This window comes from Leptidea sinapis, chromosome 10 (assembly GCF_905404315.1).
Source record: "Leptidea sinapis chromosome 10, ilLepSina1.1, whole genome shotgun sequence".
NCBI classification, from domain to species: Eukaryota; Metazoa; Arthropoda; class Insecta; order Lepidoptera; family Pieridae; genus Leptidea; species Leptidea sinapis.
Genome location: NC_066274.1, coordinates 2,204,814 through 2,221,775, shown reverse-complemented (window position 1 = coordinate 2,221,775; position 16,962 = coordinate 2,204,814). Strand labels below are relative to the sequence as shown.

The 16,962-nt window shown below is 38.1% G+C and overlaps 1 protein-coding gene across 1 annotated transcript in view; it reads left to right on the top strand.

Moving 5' to 3' along the window:
• LOC126966534 (polycomb group protein Pc) overlaps positions 1 to 15,364 on the top strand; it is a 43,386-nt gene extending 28,022 nt beyond the window's left edge. Inside the window, exon 3 of the mRNA XM_050810666.1 lies at positions 12,225 to 15,364. Within this exon, the coding sequence (XP_050666623.1) occupies positions 12,225 to 12,989 (765 nt within the window). The 3' untranslated portion in view covers positions 12,990 to 15,364. The remainder of the gene's footprint in view (positions 1 to 12,224) is intronic.
• Positions 15,365 to 16,962: the final 1,598 nt, after the last annotated feature.

Here is a 16,962-nt window from a genome sequence, read left to right as displayed (position 1 = left end):
TACTACTAGGACTGGTGTTTTAACTTTTAATGTTAGCAGTAAGCTAACTGTTCCAGAATCTTTTAGAGGATTCATATTCTGGGTGTAGATAAAGTCTTGTATGCAACTGTTGATAATTAGGTATTAAAACACTAATGTGATACTATTATCACATTCGTGTTGTAATACCCCTTATTACACAACAGTTGCATAAATAACTATTAATTGAATTTTCAAACTGTGTTAGTTATTACAATGGTCAAAATAAACACGGTGGCGCTCTTGTGATTCCTCTGGTGTTGCAGGAGAGTGTGGGCGGCGGTGATCACTTAACACCAGGTGACCCGTACGCTCATTTGTCCTCCTATTCCATTACAAAAAAAAAAATGGTTGAAAATTATTTGAAGGTTTATTTCTTGTGCGAGCAACCGTCTCCTAGGCTGACATAATATTATATACGTAAGGTGTTAACTCTTAGTAGTTAAAAATAGATGGTACATTCAGTTGTTGTGAGACCAGTTACCACATATAGACATTGAGTAACGCAATGTTTCGTCTTCATTCACTCAGCCACAACATTCATTGTTATTTCTGTCACGCCATTTTGTTCCTTGCTGCCTTCGCTATAGATCTCATTTTCCTGTTGCTTATTTTTAACTGTAACTTTATGAAATCCAAAGAATGAGGGATAGGACTCACTGGATTAGTAGGTGACCATCCATGCTCACGAGATAATAATGCGCCTCGACGTATTCATTTTAACTTCGAAACTGGGAAGATTTAGGAACTAAAGCCAAAACAGCCAGGTCGCACTTGACGACCTTTCATTTAATTTAAATGTTAACATTCCTACTAATATTAACTACTACTGCTTTTTATCTGCCCAGTCGATCCTACCCTGCGCTCATCGCTTCTGTCTTGTGGCCTTCTCAGAGCTTCGTCGGTAGGGTAGGGCGGGGCTAGTTGGGCAATCAAAATATCTCGGAAACTATACACCGCACGCAGAAACATCAAACATCGAAAAGAAAGCGTCGACAGAGAAGAACTTATCGCACGACCACCAGTGGTGACACGTCGATCAAGTAAAGTACATGACTGCATTATTTATTTTGACAACAAAGAGTGAAATAGTTGTAAACAGTAATATTTCGTCTAAAATAGTCAGATTTCATTTGTTTTCAATCGGGTAAGTGTTATACAATGATAAATTTATTCTACTTTTGATACATATAAAGGTTCTGCGTATAATTCTAACAGATTGTTCATAATCTCACCTTTGTCACTTTGATTGGAATTTATTGGATAAGATTAATAAAATAACAGGCACCGTACAGATAAATGAAGTACTTAGTAGCTGTATAGATCAAGATAAGATCCCCGCTAGAGTACTTGTTATTATAGATACATGGACGGACGCACAGCGAACTAATTAGTGCGCCAAGTGCTCCCGGCGGCTCCCGGCAATTTGCGAGCGGTCCGGGTAAACATCTGATCGCTCCCCGCGGACTACGCCGCTCCCGACATTAATCCTGCCCCACCCTGGACCCTCGCCCTCCGAGCCCTCTAGCTGACTCGACACTCGGATAAAAGGCTCTCGCGATATTCCTGTAATAATGGGCTTTGCACTCTTTGTGTCTTAACACTAATGGAATGGAAAAACTTTTATTTATGGTCTATCGTGTTTATTTTCGGGTCATCAACTATCAAATCACAATAGTTTACTTATCTTCTTTTCCCTGCAGGAGTAGGCGAAAGGAGAATCAGGCATCACGGTTCTTACGTGAATTTTTAGCTTTACTGAAATCGTCAGTCTCATCAAGCACCCTCGCTGGAATTCCCTAGATAGTAATTTCAATATTAATTTTATTGAGCCTAGATCTAACCAGACCTGTTGTTTTGATAAGTATTTTCTTTAACAATCGTTCTTCTTCTCTCTTGTTGTGCCCAAACCATAGTATCTACCTGTATTGATAATTCATGAAACATATATACTTATAATTATTGAAAATAAATTAAGCAAAATCAGTATTCTTCCTAATTCGAGATACCTTACTCTCTTAAGTTTTAAGGGACGAAATTAGTTCATAATATCAAAAAAAATCAGAATCGGATATTTAATAAAACCACAATGATAAAGATTTGTCTCATATATATACCTACACCATAAATATAAAGACGGCAAAATCATACCATTATTATGAGAGAAAAAAACTTTGATCATATCCATACTCTTTATGATACCCTAGTCCATCCAATCAATAATATTTCTAATTAAGTACGAAAAGTTTTTATAATGATAAAAGTCTTTTGCCGTACCAAACTACGAGGGCGGCACTGAAAATTTCGGGAATCAAGGAAGTGCCACAACATTACTATTTAAAAATGTCTTTATTGCTTTTCGAAGTATTCTCCGCGAAATTTGACACATTTTTCCATCGGGAAAACAACTTTTTTACACCTAAAGTTTAGTTCATGCAAGATTATTTGTATTTTACTCATGCCAAAGTCTAAAGTTGCCTGAATTTCGCGGTATGTCACATGTCGATCTTCCTCAATCAGCTTACGCACAGCATCAACGTTTTCGTTGGTGACTGCAGTTTGACGACCTTGACGGGGATCATCACTGAGCTTGACACGTCCACGTGGAAATTCAGCAAACCAGCGATAAATTGTGGTTTTGTATAGGGCTTTATCACCAAATTCAGAAATCATCCGGTCAACACACTGTTTTTGTGTTAAACCACTTCGAAAGTCATAATAAATCATGGCTCTAGAATTTTCTCGAGTCAATTCCATTTTCTCAACGAATAAACAAGTTTGACAAGACCTTGTGACAAGACCGAGAATCTTTTTTTATAAATGGTATTCGATATATAAAACCAAGGAGTTTTCAATTAAAAAGATTTTAATATGACAGGAACAGTGGAAATATTCCATTCCCGATACTATTAGTGCAGCCTATGTATTAAAATAATTGAATGGCTTAAAGTCCCCGATACGGTGAATCTGCTGAAGCGATACCGGATACATCCCACCACCCGTCGTGCTAACCTCTCATCCTGCGGTCGACAACACTCCGGTACGACTTGTTACATTATAACCTAATTTGATGAACGACATCGAGATCTCGATAGGTAGTTAAGTATAACTTGATCGCCAGACAGATCTAAAACTTACCTTTTGCTATTTTTATAAAATCTGATTAAACGTCAGTATTTAGTCAAAAAAAGCCCTGTACTAGCCCTGTAAAGTACTAGGTTTGTCGCGATTTTTGTAATTTAAGTAATAATGGCAAAGAATATATACAAGTAATAATAGTTCCGATGCAATTACATTCTTAAAGGTTTATCACAAGATATATGTAAGGATCAGTATATCTATTGATGTTTGGATATTTGCTATGTCTAGTATTTCCGTGCGCTAAAAACTCTTACGGCCGTTTCCAATATTCTGTCTATCTCTTACCAGAGATAAAAATCGTAACTATCGTTGAATTTTCTGTCCTAATAAACTTATCGACGGTAACTCACCTTATCCGTACACCCTGTCTGTCAATGGGACGACATATAGCTAACCAGCGATAGAAGTTTGTATGGAAATTGCAATTCACGATAAGAATGACTTATCGGGTGTATTGGGGAGCTAATTACTGACAGTAGAAGGTAGTAATTTATTTCTATCTGTAGATATTTCAATATTGGAAACGGCCGTTAGCTACTAAAGAACACAACGCTACCAAACCAACCAGAAAAAAGACTACCGTCATCATGTTGAATTAGGTATATATAGGGGAACATAATCCTCAGATCATAGATAACATCTCTTAAGAGTGAAGGCAGTAGACACCTACATATGCTGAAATGTAAGTTAAATTTATACTACATCAAATTTGAGATATACATAAGGCTTATCTATCCTATCTAAAATGAATAAGTATCTTAACTCAAATACTATTTTACATTGAAATTATTTCAGTTAAAAGCTAGGTACATTATTAGAAAATACAAGGGCTGTATTGTTTAAAAAAAACAAAGATCCCTAAGATAAGGACCCAAAGTTATCATCGATCAAGTCGTGGAGCTGACTTATATCGTGTTCAAATAAGTACCAGTAGGTAATAAGTACAAAAAGTTGGACGAAGCAATAATTATAGTAACACTGGTAGTCCATCTTAGTAGTAATTAAAACGTTGTTTAACAAACTCTAACCAGTAATTAATTATAACGAAGACTTGGTAATGAAGTATAAATAATGATCTATTAAGTTAATGACTCTGAAAAAAGATTTAGTAATTGTACTTAAGTCAGTAGACATCATTCCGAGTTGCGGTTTGATAACTTGAGGTTCATACAAGATATATATAAAAAACTAGTTGACCCGACAGACGTTGTTCTGTATATAATAAATAAAATAATGTTTTTATATGAATTTGTCAATAATATATCATAACATCTGGAATTATTTCGTAAAATATGCTCCCTGTTGTTGTAATGAGATTGTTTCACAGCCGAACTGTCAAACCGTGCGTCAATAAATTCTCTCATAGAAAATATGTCCATACAAAACAAATATCGGACGACGGGGGACACATCAAAAGAAAAACAAATTTGTTGTTTTTATTTCATTCCGAACACTTTATTAGCCAAATCGGTCCAGCCGTTCTCGAGTTTTAGCGAGACTAACGAACAGCAATTAATTTTTATATATATACTTAGATAGATAGCGAAATTCTTTAACTGTAAGAAACATGAATTTCGGGCTCTGATGTTGTCTATGTAGCTGTAACCATTGAAAGAACTGGGTACTAGGAAGAACCACGGTTTCAATCATCGACCATCAGTTCATCTCGGATCAGCATGATTGATGCATTGGCGACTCATTAGAGGGGTGTGTTTGCATGAGTTGTTCAAGTACCGGCAGCTAAATTTCACTGCCGGATTCTGAGCGGCACTACAATTACGCTTGTCACCTTGAGATATAGTCAAAGTCAAATAAACTTTATTCAATTAGGCTTAAACTAAGCGCTTTTAAATCGTCACTACAAATATTTGTTTTCACTTACTGAGTTTACCATATTATGTTCGTAAAAAGTTGAGCTCGTGAGATAATATAAGATTCTCAACAGTCATTCTTTTCAATAGAGTATTTTACAATGGCTGTAATATATACATAACAGATTAGTTTGTAAGATGCTGCATCCAATATATGAGTCGTGTTTAAATATAAATTGTCGTATATTGAATGCCTTTAACCTTGAGAGCCTAAATTCATTGTTTGTGTAAGGATACTTCGTGAACATGAAGATCGTTATTACTGTAACAATTAGTACCTAATAACTAGCACAGGCATAACTAGACCTGGCACTATGTGTCTGGTATTCCACAACCGCTCGTCTCGCAAGAAACTGCTCCGCACAGCCCCTTTGTGTTATCAATTGTCAGCTGAATTGCCGATTGATATTGCCGAACCGATACGACTTACGGCCGTTCCTAATATATATCTACAGATAGAGATAAATAACTAGCTTCTTCGGTAGCTAGCTTTGTCAGTAATTAGCTGTCAATAACCTGAAGCTGTCCCAATATACCCGATAAGTTAATCTTATCGCCTTATATTGGGACGCGTGAATTGCAAGTTCCATACAAACTTCTATCGCTGGTAAGCTATATGTCGTCCCATTGACAGACAGCATGTACGGATAAGGTGAGTTACCGTTGATAAGTTTATTGGAACAGAAAAGTCACCGATAGTTACGATTTTTACCTAAAGGAAGAGATAGACTGAATATTGGTAACGGCCGTTAGAGACCTTCAAGCTAAGGCCAGACTCCCCTTAAATGACGTTGAGCTCTCAATAAAAGGAATAACAATAGCTATTTCAACACTATTGCGGCTTAACTGCCTGTTAACTACTTCTGAAAATTACAGTCTTCTCACTATAAAAACAGTACCAGGAGACAATACTGAAGTAGTCATTTCTGCAGCTTAGAAACAGTTTTAGCATTTTACGACTTCCAGTTGTAAAGATCCGCGGTCAGATAGGAAGGTGTTCAGATTTTGTAACTATTTACAAAAATCTCATTTGCAAAAGCGATTTTCTTCACATGATTATTCTCTGTATAGAATTATTAAACACAATTTCGTATATTGTGGTGTGTTTCTAATCGAGTGGAGAAGTATTATCATCTGCCGAATGTGCGACGGAAAAACATGCTTCTGCCGAAAGTGTGGCGCTAATATTCCGGATATAAGGTGGCTGTCGTGTCTCCAAGATATCTATCATTAGATTTATCGATATTAAATTTGTGTTAGGGTTATTTCTGATCTATTTGAAGCACAAGCAAGCAAACATAGAAGATGGTTAGAAAACAGTTGCAATACTTTGTGGTTCCGTCAGATTTTTCCCCGCGTGATAAACTAATTACCAGATCTTAATTTTTTTTATATTAAAGGTTTTGTTGAGGAGGTCAATAAATTGCTGTCACTCGAAACATGTTAAGTATACTAGGTAACTATTGATAAAATACCTAAGATAAATCTATCGAAGTCGAGTACGAATATGATTGCACAAAATGTTGAAATGTATAAATCAATTGTGTTAAAAGCGTTAATTACACAAGTTCCGATCGGTTGTAAGTGGTGTCTGTGACAGAGGCTATACTCTCAGCGAGTGGTCCGCCCATGGCACAATTACTGCCATTCACGAGGCCAACTTGTTTCCGCCTCCCGGTCAAACGAAACTCGACTTTATCCCAGTCTCGGAGAGACTTAGTTAGCGGCATTACTTTTGTAGTAACCCGGCCGCGGGCCCGCGGGGGTGGAGTGCGACGAGGCGGGGGGCGGGGCGCCCCTCCCCTCCTCCCGCCGCCCCCCGCCCGCCGACCAATGAGCGCGCGGCGACCGCCACACTAACGCCGTTCATGCGTCCCTTTGATCTTTATTTTTTTGACGCTTGGAGTTTTTGTTCGGTGTCTGTCGGCGGATATGCTATCATTGTCCGGGAAAGTATATTATTATTGTTTTGTTTTATTATTACCAATAGATTGCGTGCCTATGTTCTATTGTTAATTATTTAACTTTTTTTTTACTTTTTTGTTTATCTATCATCAAGCTTGTTCCCTGATTCAAACTTACTTAACTCAATGCACTTAATACTTGTATTTTATCTAGATATATACTGTTATACTCCTAGGAATACGTAACTTGTTTCACGAAATACATTCCTTGGGGGCTAGCTTCGTTGGGGGTCTCTATATTGAAGGATTGACTAATAATAGGCTTAGTTCTGCAGCTTACATGGTTAAAAAGATTAGACAATTATTTACCTACTTACATAGATACGGCGCGGTAGTACCTACCGTAAAACATAATTGTTCTAGTGAAGATAGATATTATGTTATTATCAAGCAATGCAGCTTGAGATTAATACCACATATTTTAGTGTACCTACTTACTAAGTACCTACCTACTGCAAAAGTGGTCTATTCGCGCTACTCATAACCTAAGTATAAATTTTAAAAACTTAAACATTTTAGCTGTTGCCTCTCAATATATTCCAAATAATGTAATGTAGATAGGTACATAGGCTCATTAACGAACATTCTAGAAACTGTGTTAATCATAAAGGTAACACTAGGAACATACATAAACTTGTTATGCCTACTACTCGATGCTTTTAAAACAGGATCCCAGAGAATGTGTATAACGAAATTAAAAATAATTAAAAATAACGTTTGTATGGTAAATGTTACAATTATAACAATGATTTTCTTAATGCGCCCGTTCTGCTCAGGACTAAGGCATAATTTATCGAATGGTATTTGAAATCCTAAAACTATTTAAATTTGAATAAAAGTCGTAAGAATAGGACTCTTTTTTATATTAGAGGGGGCAAACAGGCAAGAGGCTCACGTGATGAGGATTTCAAGAGATGCGTTGTAGGACTTTAAAATGGGAGTATGCTCTAATCTTGAAGGTCTCTAAATCGTATGGGTTCGGGAAACCAGCAGCCAGTAGATGATTCCACAAAGTGGCTGTGCGAGGCAAGAAATTTCAAGCAAAACGCGCGGTTGTAGAATATCTGATGTCAACATGGTGCGGATGGAATTGGCATTTAGGTCGACGTGTCCGCTGGTGGAATTAGGCTGCTGATATAATCTCGAATACCTCTTAGCACTCTCCGTGATGTGTGCGGTATATGATGCAGAGAGAACCCACATCTCATCTCCACGCAACGTCAAAGAATCAAGCCGATCGGAGATGACTTGATCGTCGATGATTCGAGCCGCTCTTCGTTGACATATACCTACATTTTTTTTAAATGAAAATAAAGGTCGAGACGAGCGGGACGTTCAGTTGATGGTAATTGATACGTCCTGCCCACTATAATGCAGTGCCGCTCAGGAGTCTTGAAATACCCGAAAATTCTGAGCGGCGCTACAACTGCGCTTGTCACCTTTTTCACTAATTTCACCTATATTGTCAAATATCAGTCCAGTAATATGAACTCCAGAACTATCCGGACATCACAACAAAGCCACGTGCACGACCGAGGTTCAACTCACCCTTCAACACTAAAACCAATAAGACGACAGGCTTCCAACGTTTGTCCGAGTTCAGGAACGCCCTATAAGCGTTCTATTGCAAGCGAAAACGAACTCTAACGTAATGCAGTAGGGTGTGTAGTACTGTAAAGGGGAGACGGGAACAAAGTGAAAGGCTGGCAATAAATATTGACGACGGGCCCGCGTGCTCTCGTGGGACTTAATGAAGTCGCCACAGGTGTCGGCTCGGGCTACCAGAGCCCGATAAAGGCACTTGGTTTGATTTATTACCGGAACAATGTATTTTGTGGATGATGTACAATAATAGAATTATTCTGTATTTGAAATAATGTTTTTCGAAGCTATCTCCGTTTCTCTCTACACATCGTCGCATTCAATGGAACCACTGAGAAAAACAGTGGGCTCATTCATCCTTAGAGGTCTCTTCTATGGCATTTTCGTAGCACTTCACCTTTCACTGCATCTTCAGGGCTCAAATTTTATCTTTAGTTCTTGGTAATCATAAAAGTCACAGGGCGCCAGGTCAAGACTGTATGGCGGATGACTCATTATCTCGACACCTGCCATAGTCAAATATTCAACAGTCCGTTTTGCGGAGTGCGCTGAAGCATTGCCGTCGTGAAGGAGGATCCTGCTTCGAGGGCGCTGCTGTCGAATTTTTTCCAAGACAACAGGAAAACAGAGATTGACATACCAGTCTGCAGTAACTGTCCTTCCATCTTCTAGCACAGCTGTCGCGAAATTACCTTTCCGACCAAAGAATGAGGCAATCATCTTTTTTCCTTGACTTCTTCCTTTCTTTACCTTAGTTGGCCGATCCTCGAAAGGAAACACCCACTGAGCTGATTGACTTTTGGTTTCGAGTTCGTAGCAACACATCCAGCTTTCATCACCTGTGACGATGACAAATACAGCATTTGAGTCACCGCCGTTGAACTTATCTAACATTTGGCGACACCAGTACGGTGCAAAGGTGTTTCTGGTCGTCGGTTAAAGTATGGGGAATCCATCTGGTACAAAGCTTCCTGACGCCTAAATGTTCGTGTAATATTTTTTGAACTTGACTCATACCAATGCCTAGGTTTGCCCGTATCTGCTGATAGGTCACTCTCTTATCTTCCTCTATCATGCGTCGCACAGCACTGATGTTGCACAGCACTGAGATTTCTATGTCCACGCTTAAACGCGTTAAACCATATGTAAATAGTGGCACGAGATGGGGCTTCATTAAGAAATGCTAATCGCAGCCTATCATAGTTTTGTTGTTGATTAAGCCCACAACGAAAGTCATAATAAATCATTGACCGAAAATTTTCTCGCGTTAGGTTCATTTTCACGTTAATAAGAGTTTTAGATTTGCCGCCAATTCACAAAAACAAACGACAAATGAATGCAATATACTACATTAGGTTACCAAAGAGTTCTAAAGTTGAAATTCAAAAAAAGTTTTCATTACCAATGTTTATAACTGGCCAGTTCTAAACATTTTCAGTGTTACCCACGTATCTAAAAAAGTCCAATGCGTGATACCAAAGGTAGTTTGAAAGAAGAACTCCAAACGTTTGATAGACCAATTATTAAGAAGACAATAGCAGGTAATGGATCCAATTAACTCTGTGAGTCAACATTGCGATTGAATCTACAAAATGACTGTAAGATGGTTCGGGAATACTATACCTAGTAGCTAAACCCACACAAAGCCGTTAAAAGGAAAGAAACGAAAAGATACGAAGAAAGAAAGGTGACTTGTGAATCGCGCGGTTATTATCAACATAACCATGAGGCAGCCTTACCTATTTACGATATTGGACTTATTTGGGAATATTTATTTGAACTTTATAAATATTTGCAGTACTGGAACACGCTAATGTTGTGCACCGAGTGATATCATAGTATTATGGGGGTAGGTAACTCAGCAAAATTAACTGAAAATTAAAATTGTATAATTTTTTGAAGTTGGTGCCAATTTAAACATAAAATTACAAAATTCGTTGCATAGGTACATACTTTGTGTAAATGTTTATCTAATGTAAGGTTCTTATTTCCCTGGACCTTTACAGAAGTAGATATTCCATTTCAAAGTGAAAAAATTCTAAATGACTGAGTTCCGAAGTAACAAATTAAAAAAGCAACCGATAAATTTGACAGTGAACGTATACCTACTTACAATAAACCGCTTGTCTCTTCGTTGGATATCTTGCATGCACACTGGCAACTTGAAGTGTGTACGGTTCGTGGGTACGGCGGGGGGTGGATTTGATCCCGGGGGAGATACGGTGACAGCTGTGAGCGGCAGGTGCGAACCTACCGCGATATACACGCGCTCTCAACTCATGTTATCTTGGTATTAAACCGCCGCGGCCGTATCGAGGGTTCCGTACTTAAATGAAACATGAAAAATATTTATATTTATGTAGGGCTATGTTCAGAGTGAGTAGTATTAGTCTGGGATAATATTGCCATAAAACTCAAAATGTCAGGTTCGCGTCTCAGTTGGTAGTCGCTGACTTTTATATCCCAGACTGGATCACATTGCTGTGCTGCGGGTTTATGATGCCACTTAACATGCCATCTGCCCAGAATTACTGTATACACTACATTTTTACTGGTAAAGTCTTTCCTATCTAGGTCCTTAACTACTAGGTATAGTCTATTTTTTGGTTTTAAAGAATTACGGGTGTTATTTTGCGGATAGCCATCCAAATGTTGTGAGCCTTCTCGAGTCTAAATAAATTCCGCTTAGATCTTAGTTTTATGATTTGTTTATTTTTTGGATAATTATAATTTTACTAAACATATCCTTACACACAATAGGGTTACCATTTTCGATCGTTCAGCTTAAAATCTCACCACTATTTATTCTTTTTTTTTAATTCATATACGAAGACCAACAGTGTACCTACTATAATTGTAAATAATAATCTAATTGTAAGAAAACGTCGAAAGTCCTCACGGATAGCAAATTATTAGTTTAAAATATTTAGTCAACATGTGTTTGTCCGATATTACGTTTGCGCAGAATAGATTAATGCTTACTCGCTTATTAATTTTATTAAAGTTCTGCTCACTCGCCACAAGTAGGTAAGAATTTTGCCTGTATTTGGATTAAACTAATGGTGTATGTGTGTAAAAGGATTGAAACGCAAAAGACTAACAGGAATATTTAATTTTATTGATCTTAATAGCTCGTTACAGTTTATCAAATTATACAGTTACAGTTTATACAATTAAATTGTAAGTAATTTTCAAGTGGAAAGATATATCTGCTATCCTTTTCTCATGGAGAGACGAAGTATATGAAATCGTATGCAAAAATTATAATAGTTTTGAGATTTAAAATAATTTTTGAGTCGGAAATATAAATACTTAATAAATTTTAATTGTATTCTCTGAATTCGTCTAATATAATATGTATCGTATTGTTGGTTCGGTCTGGTACTTGACTGTGCGGAACCCTTCCAAGTAAAACGCTTTCAGTAGTGGTCGGTAATGACGCACCTACCAAACTTGCTCACGGTTTATGAATCGCAAATTAATCTGCGGGGCTGCGTGTCGGGTCGCCCTCCCCCTCCCCCTCCCGACAATACTTCCACCGGTGACCCCTGGGTGTCGGTCAGTCCCGGCCCGGCCGCGCGACTCACTACACGAAACAACCAGTAACAACAACGTTTCTCATTTTCAGAACAAAGTCGAGTACTACGTCAAATGGAAAGGGTGGAAGCCGAAGCACAACACCTGGGAGCCCGAGGAGAACATCCTCGATCCGAGGCTCATCCAGAGCTTCGAGCGGGGAGAGGACTCGAGGCGCCAGGGCCGCAAGAGGGAGCGCGAGCATTCGCCCGCGGAGCGCGCGCGGAGCGGCTCCGAGGAGGGGCCCCCGCCGCCGGGCAAGCGGAAGGCCGAGGTGCTGTCGAAGGAGTCGGGCAAGATCGGGGTCACCATCACCATGAGCCCGCCCGCGCACCGGCACGACTCTATCAAAGTGAACGGCAGTCGGAGCCACCCGCACGGGCCGCCGGCCGCCGCGCAGCCCGGCGGGGCCCCGGCGCCCGCGTCCCCCGCCGCCGAGGCCGCCGCGCCCCGCACGGGGCCCCGCCGCGGGCCGCACTCGCCGGAGCAAGCGGACGCCCACACTCCTCCGGAGCGGGAGCGCCGCACCGACTCGCAGCCCGCCGCCGCCGCCCCCGCCGAGCCCCGCGGCGCGCGCCCCGAGGCCCCCGCGCGGCCCGAGGCCCCCGCGCGGCCCGGGGCCCCCGCGGCGCCGCCCCCGCCGCCGCCGGCGCCCGCGCGGCGCCCGGCCGCCTACTGGTCGTCGCGGTCGCCGGTGGCCGACCAGATCTTCATCACGGACGTGACCGTCAACCTGCAGACCGTGACGATCCGCGAGTGCAGGACGCAGGACGGCTTCTTCAAGACTCGCGAGGGCAGGCCTCTCGACGTCACGTAAGACGTCACGCGTCCCGCGGCTCTGCGACGACGGGACATTATCTAGCGTGTATTTATTCGATGAAATGTGATGTGACCGAACCGTGCGCCGCGGCCTGTGGAAGCGGCCATTGTAAATATGACGACTTATTGTCAATTGTTAAATATAGATGGTCTATTGTTTGTTGAACTATTATTAGCGGTGAGCCGGTGCTCGCTCCTGCCAGGTACCTGTTCAGATCCCGGTGTCACTCCTGACATCATAACTTTAGCGTATTTATTTAAAGGCATGTCATTAATTTATATACTCTAAATGTACTTGTCTTATAAAAAGAATCTCTGAACATATAGCATTTAAACAATTGAGTTGAACAGATAAAGAAAAACGTTTTCTTTTCATATTAACGGTTCAAACACTTTTTGGCAAATCATACAATTCATTTTTTCACTGTATTTATGCAAATTAACGATTATTGATATATATATATATATATATATGAATGATTTTCCAGAAACAGAGAGATGAATTAAATTTATAGTGTTAATATCATAATTAAGAAGCATATGTATAATTAATATTGAATATCAACTTATAATAAACACTTGTTTTCTTCAAAATGTCATATATATATCTAAGTTATAACATTAATCCAGACAAAATAAGTTAAGCTCCAGTTTATAATTATTTTAGTCTTATTTTATGTGTAAATATTAATTATTTATATTTATGATGAATTTGTTTTAATTATTTTGTTATGTTATTGGTCTGTTATGGTTAAATTTATTTTTATTTTTTCATACAAACATACATATGACACAGTCAGCAAATTAAATCCTCAGCAGTGATACTTATCTGCACAATATAAACTTAGTTTTATTTGAGTTTAATACATTTATATCGTAAGTGCCACAACTTCAATAAATTGGTGTTAATATTAATTAATTGTGGTCCTTTGTTTATGAATTAAGGTTTTATTATGGTACATACTAGTTTATTTACAAATATGTATTTCAATATAGTAGGGTACATGCAGTACAGTAAACTTTTTACAGTAAATTATTGTGATTGTGACATTGACCTTACTGAAATACTTTTTTAATATTTTAATGTGGGATAAAATTGTTTTCTAATGACGTTTATTGTCCCAACGACATATTCGTTTATTCAAATTAATAGAACATTAAGTGGACGAAATTCCGACAACAGACTGACTTCGCTAAACGTAAAATTATGAAATTTAATTAGCGATTGTAGTATCGTGTTTGATTAAAATATTTTTGAAATAGTAATTGTAGATTTATAATGCCTGCATTGACCCTATTGTAATTAGTAAATATATTGGGTATGAACTGTACGAATATATGTCAATAAAAAACTCAATAATTAGTGAATTATTAAGATGCTATATCCAGCATAACATTGAATATTCATATAATTTGCTGTTAAATTAATTACATTACAGTGGTATTTGGGAGTTCCTTTAGGCCTAACAATAATAAGGTGCAGTTAATGAGTAAAATAATTATTAACTGTTAGACTTACAATAGTACTAATTAGTCATACTATAGTACATATCATAAAACATTACAACCATCTAATCTGTGTGAAATTAAATTATTGTGGAGACTAACGGATGTTCCCAATATTCAGTCTATCTCTTACTTGAGATAATAATCGTAACTATCGTTGACTTTTCTGTCGCAATAAACTTTTCGACGGTAACTCACCTTATCCGTACACGCTGTCTGTCAATGGGACGACGTATGATAGCTTACCAGCGGTAGAAGTTTTTATTGAAATTTCAATTCACGCGTCCCAATATAAGGCGATAAGAATGACTTATCGGATATATTGGGACAGCTTCAGATTATTGACAGCTAATTACTGACAGTAGAAGGTTAGTAATTTATCTCTATCTGTAGATAGTATATTGGGAACAGCCGTAATACCGACCCTAAATTTTAATGAAATATTCAGTTTGTATACCCCATATTTAAACGTTAAATATAGCAGTGAAAGCTTATAAATATGTATTAACCAAAACCACAGAGTCCTGTGAAAGGGCCTATAGTAAGGCATACAATCTAAATAAACTATACAAGTTATTAAAATAGAAAAAACATATTTTGTCCCTTTCATTATTGTTATTTAAACCCTAATTGTTCCTTTATTATTAAGTCAAATGTTGCATTAGGTAAGCTATTATTCCAAGTTTCAATGATTTCAAGTGTCATTTATGTTAAATGTACTTTATTTAATTGTAACGCATTTTTAGTTTTATATTTAATGTTGTAAATAGTGTATATATTATATTGTATATTGATAGGGAGCACTTGTTTTATATTGTGATAGTTCTCACTTATGATACTCTGTAAATAAATGAAATTTAATTAGTACTTAATACTTTTATTTACAACGAGACTTTATATTAGTGTTGATATCTTGTTAATATATCTCATTTGTAATGTCAAATCAAAATCACTTTATTCATGTAGTTCAATCAAGTGACACTAATGAATGTCAAAAAAAATATATTGTTTCTTATTGAATCTACCGCTGCATCACTACCTAAAGGGTTGAGCTGATGAGAAGAAGTAGCAAGTAACTCATTGCCATACTTTTAAATCCAGATTTACATATTCATTGTTTTACAAATCATTTCAAATGAAGAACAAAAATGAAATAATTACATAATGAAGCCTTTTATTCAGACAGATACAAATTGTTTAATAATAATGATCAGTGTCACTTTGATTAGTGCCGTGTAGTACCTGTAATTAACAAGTGAGAAGCTCCACAGGATGCCGGCTACATTATGGGTACCACAACGGCGCCTACTTCCGTCGTGAAGCAGTAATGTGTAAGCAGTTGTATTGTATTTCGGTCCGAAAGGCGCCGTAGCTTGTGAAATTACTGGGCAAATGAGACTTAACATCTTATGTCTCAATGCGTCTTATGTCGCAATTGTAGTGCCGCTCAGAATTATTGGGTTTTTCAAGAATCCTGAGCGGCACTGCATTGTAATGGGCAGGGCGTATTACTTACCATCAGCTGAATATCCTGCTCGTCTCGTTCCTTATTTTCATAAAAAAAGCAATATTTTCTAGCAACACTAAAGGAATAATAGGTTTTCATATTGATACTCGTAACAATATAAACCTTAGATACCTATGTTATATTCATGCAATAAGTTAAAAAGTATTTATAACAGATTTATGTACTTTGGTGAGACAATGACATCAACGTCTGTTTGTTCAGGCTTTGTACAATTCCTCTTTTGTTTATTGCTTTCTTAGTCCATATTTTTGTTGTAGCGATATTTCATCTTCCCTTACCGTCTATATTACATCTTGTGCTGACAACACATGCCAAAGATACCAGGTATGGTAAGGTAGATGAGGACAATCGAGCATTCGGGTCACCTGATAGTATGTGATAAGCACCGCCCACACTCTTTTGGAATCAGAGGAATCGAAAGAGCGTTGCCGACCTTATAAAGCATTGCATAAACGACGTCCGTACGAAACGTGCGCTCCGTGCTGACAGTCAATGGTCCCTTTGATGTTGCACATGGGAAGCCTGATCAGTATCATCATAAAAGGCATTTATTTTCTCAAAATTGATTCCTTTAGAATTCTTCTTGATGTCATTTCTAATAACTACAAGCAATCCCTTATTTCTAGTGTTATAATAATGAAAATCACTATTAAGAGCAAAAAGGTGACAATTTTTGTGAACGTATATTAAATTTTCATAAATGTACTGACAATGAACAGTCATAATATTTATTTCTTTAAATTTTTTGAGAGACTGTCCATAACCAAGCTGATATATAGCACGAACAGCTCTCTTTTGCAGAGCAAACACTATATCAATGTCAGCAGCATGACCCCATAGTAAAATACCGTATGTCATGATGCTGTGAAAATAACTGAAGTACACTAATCTACTCTATCTCTTGGCCGTGCCAACATGTCCCGGGATAGCGTCGACG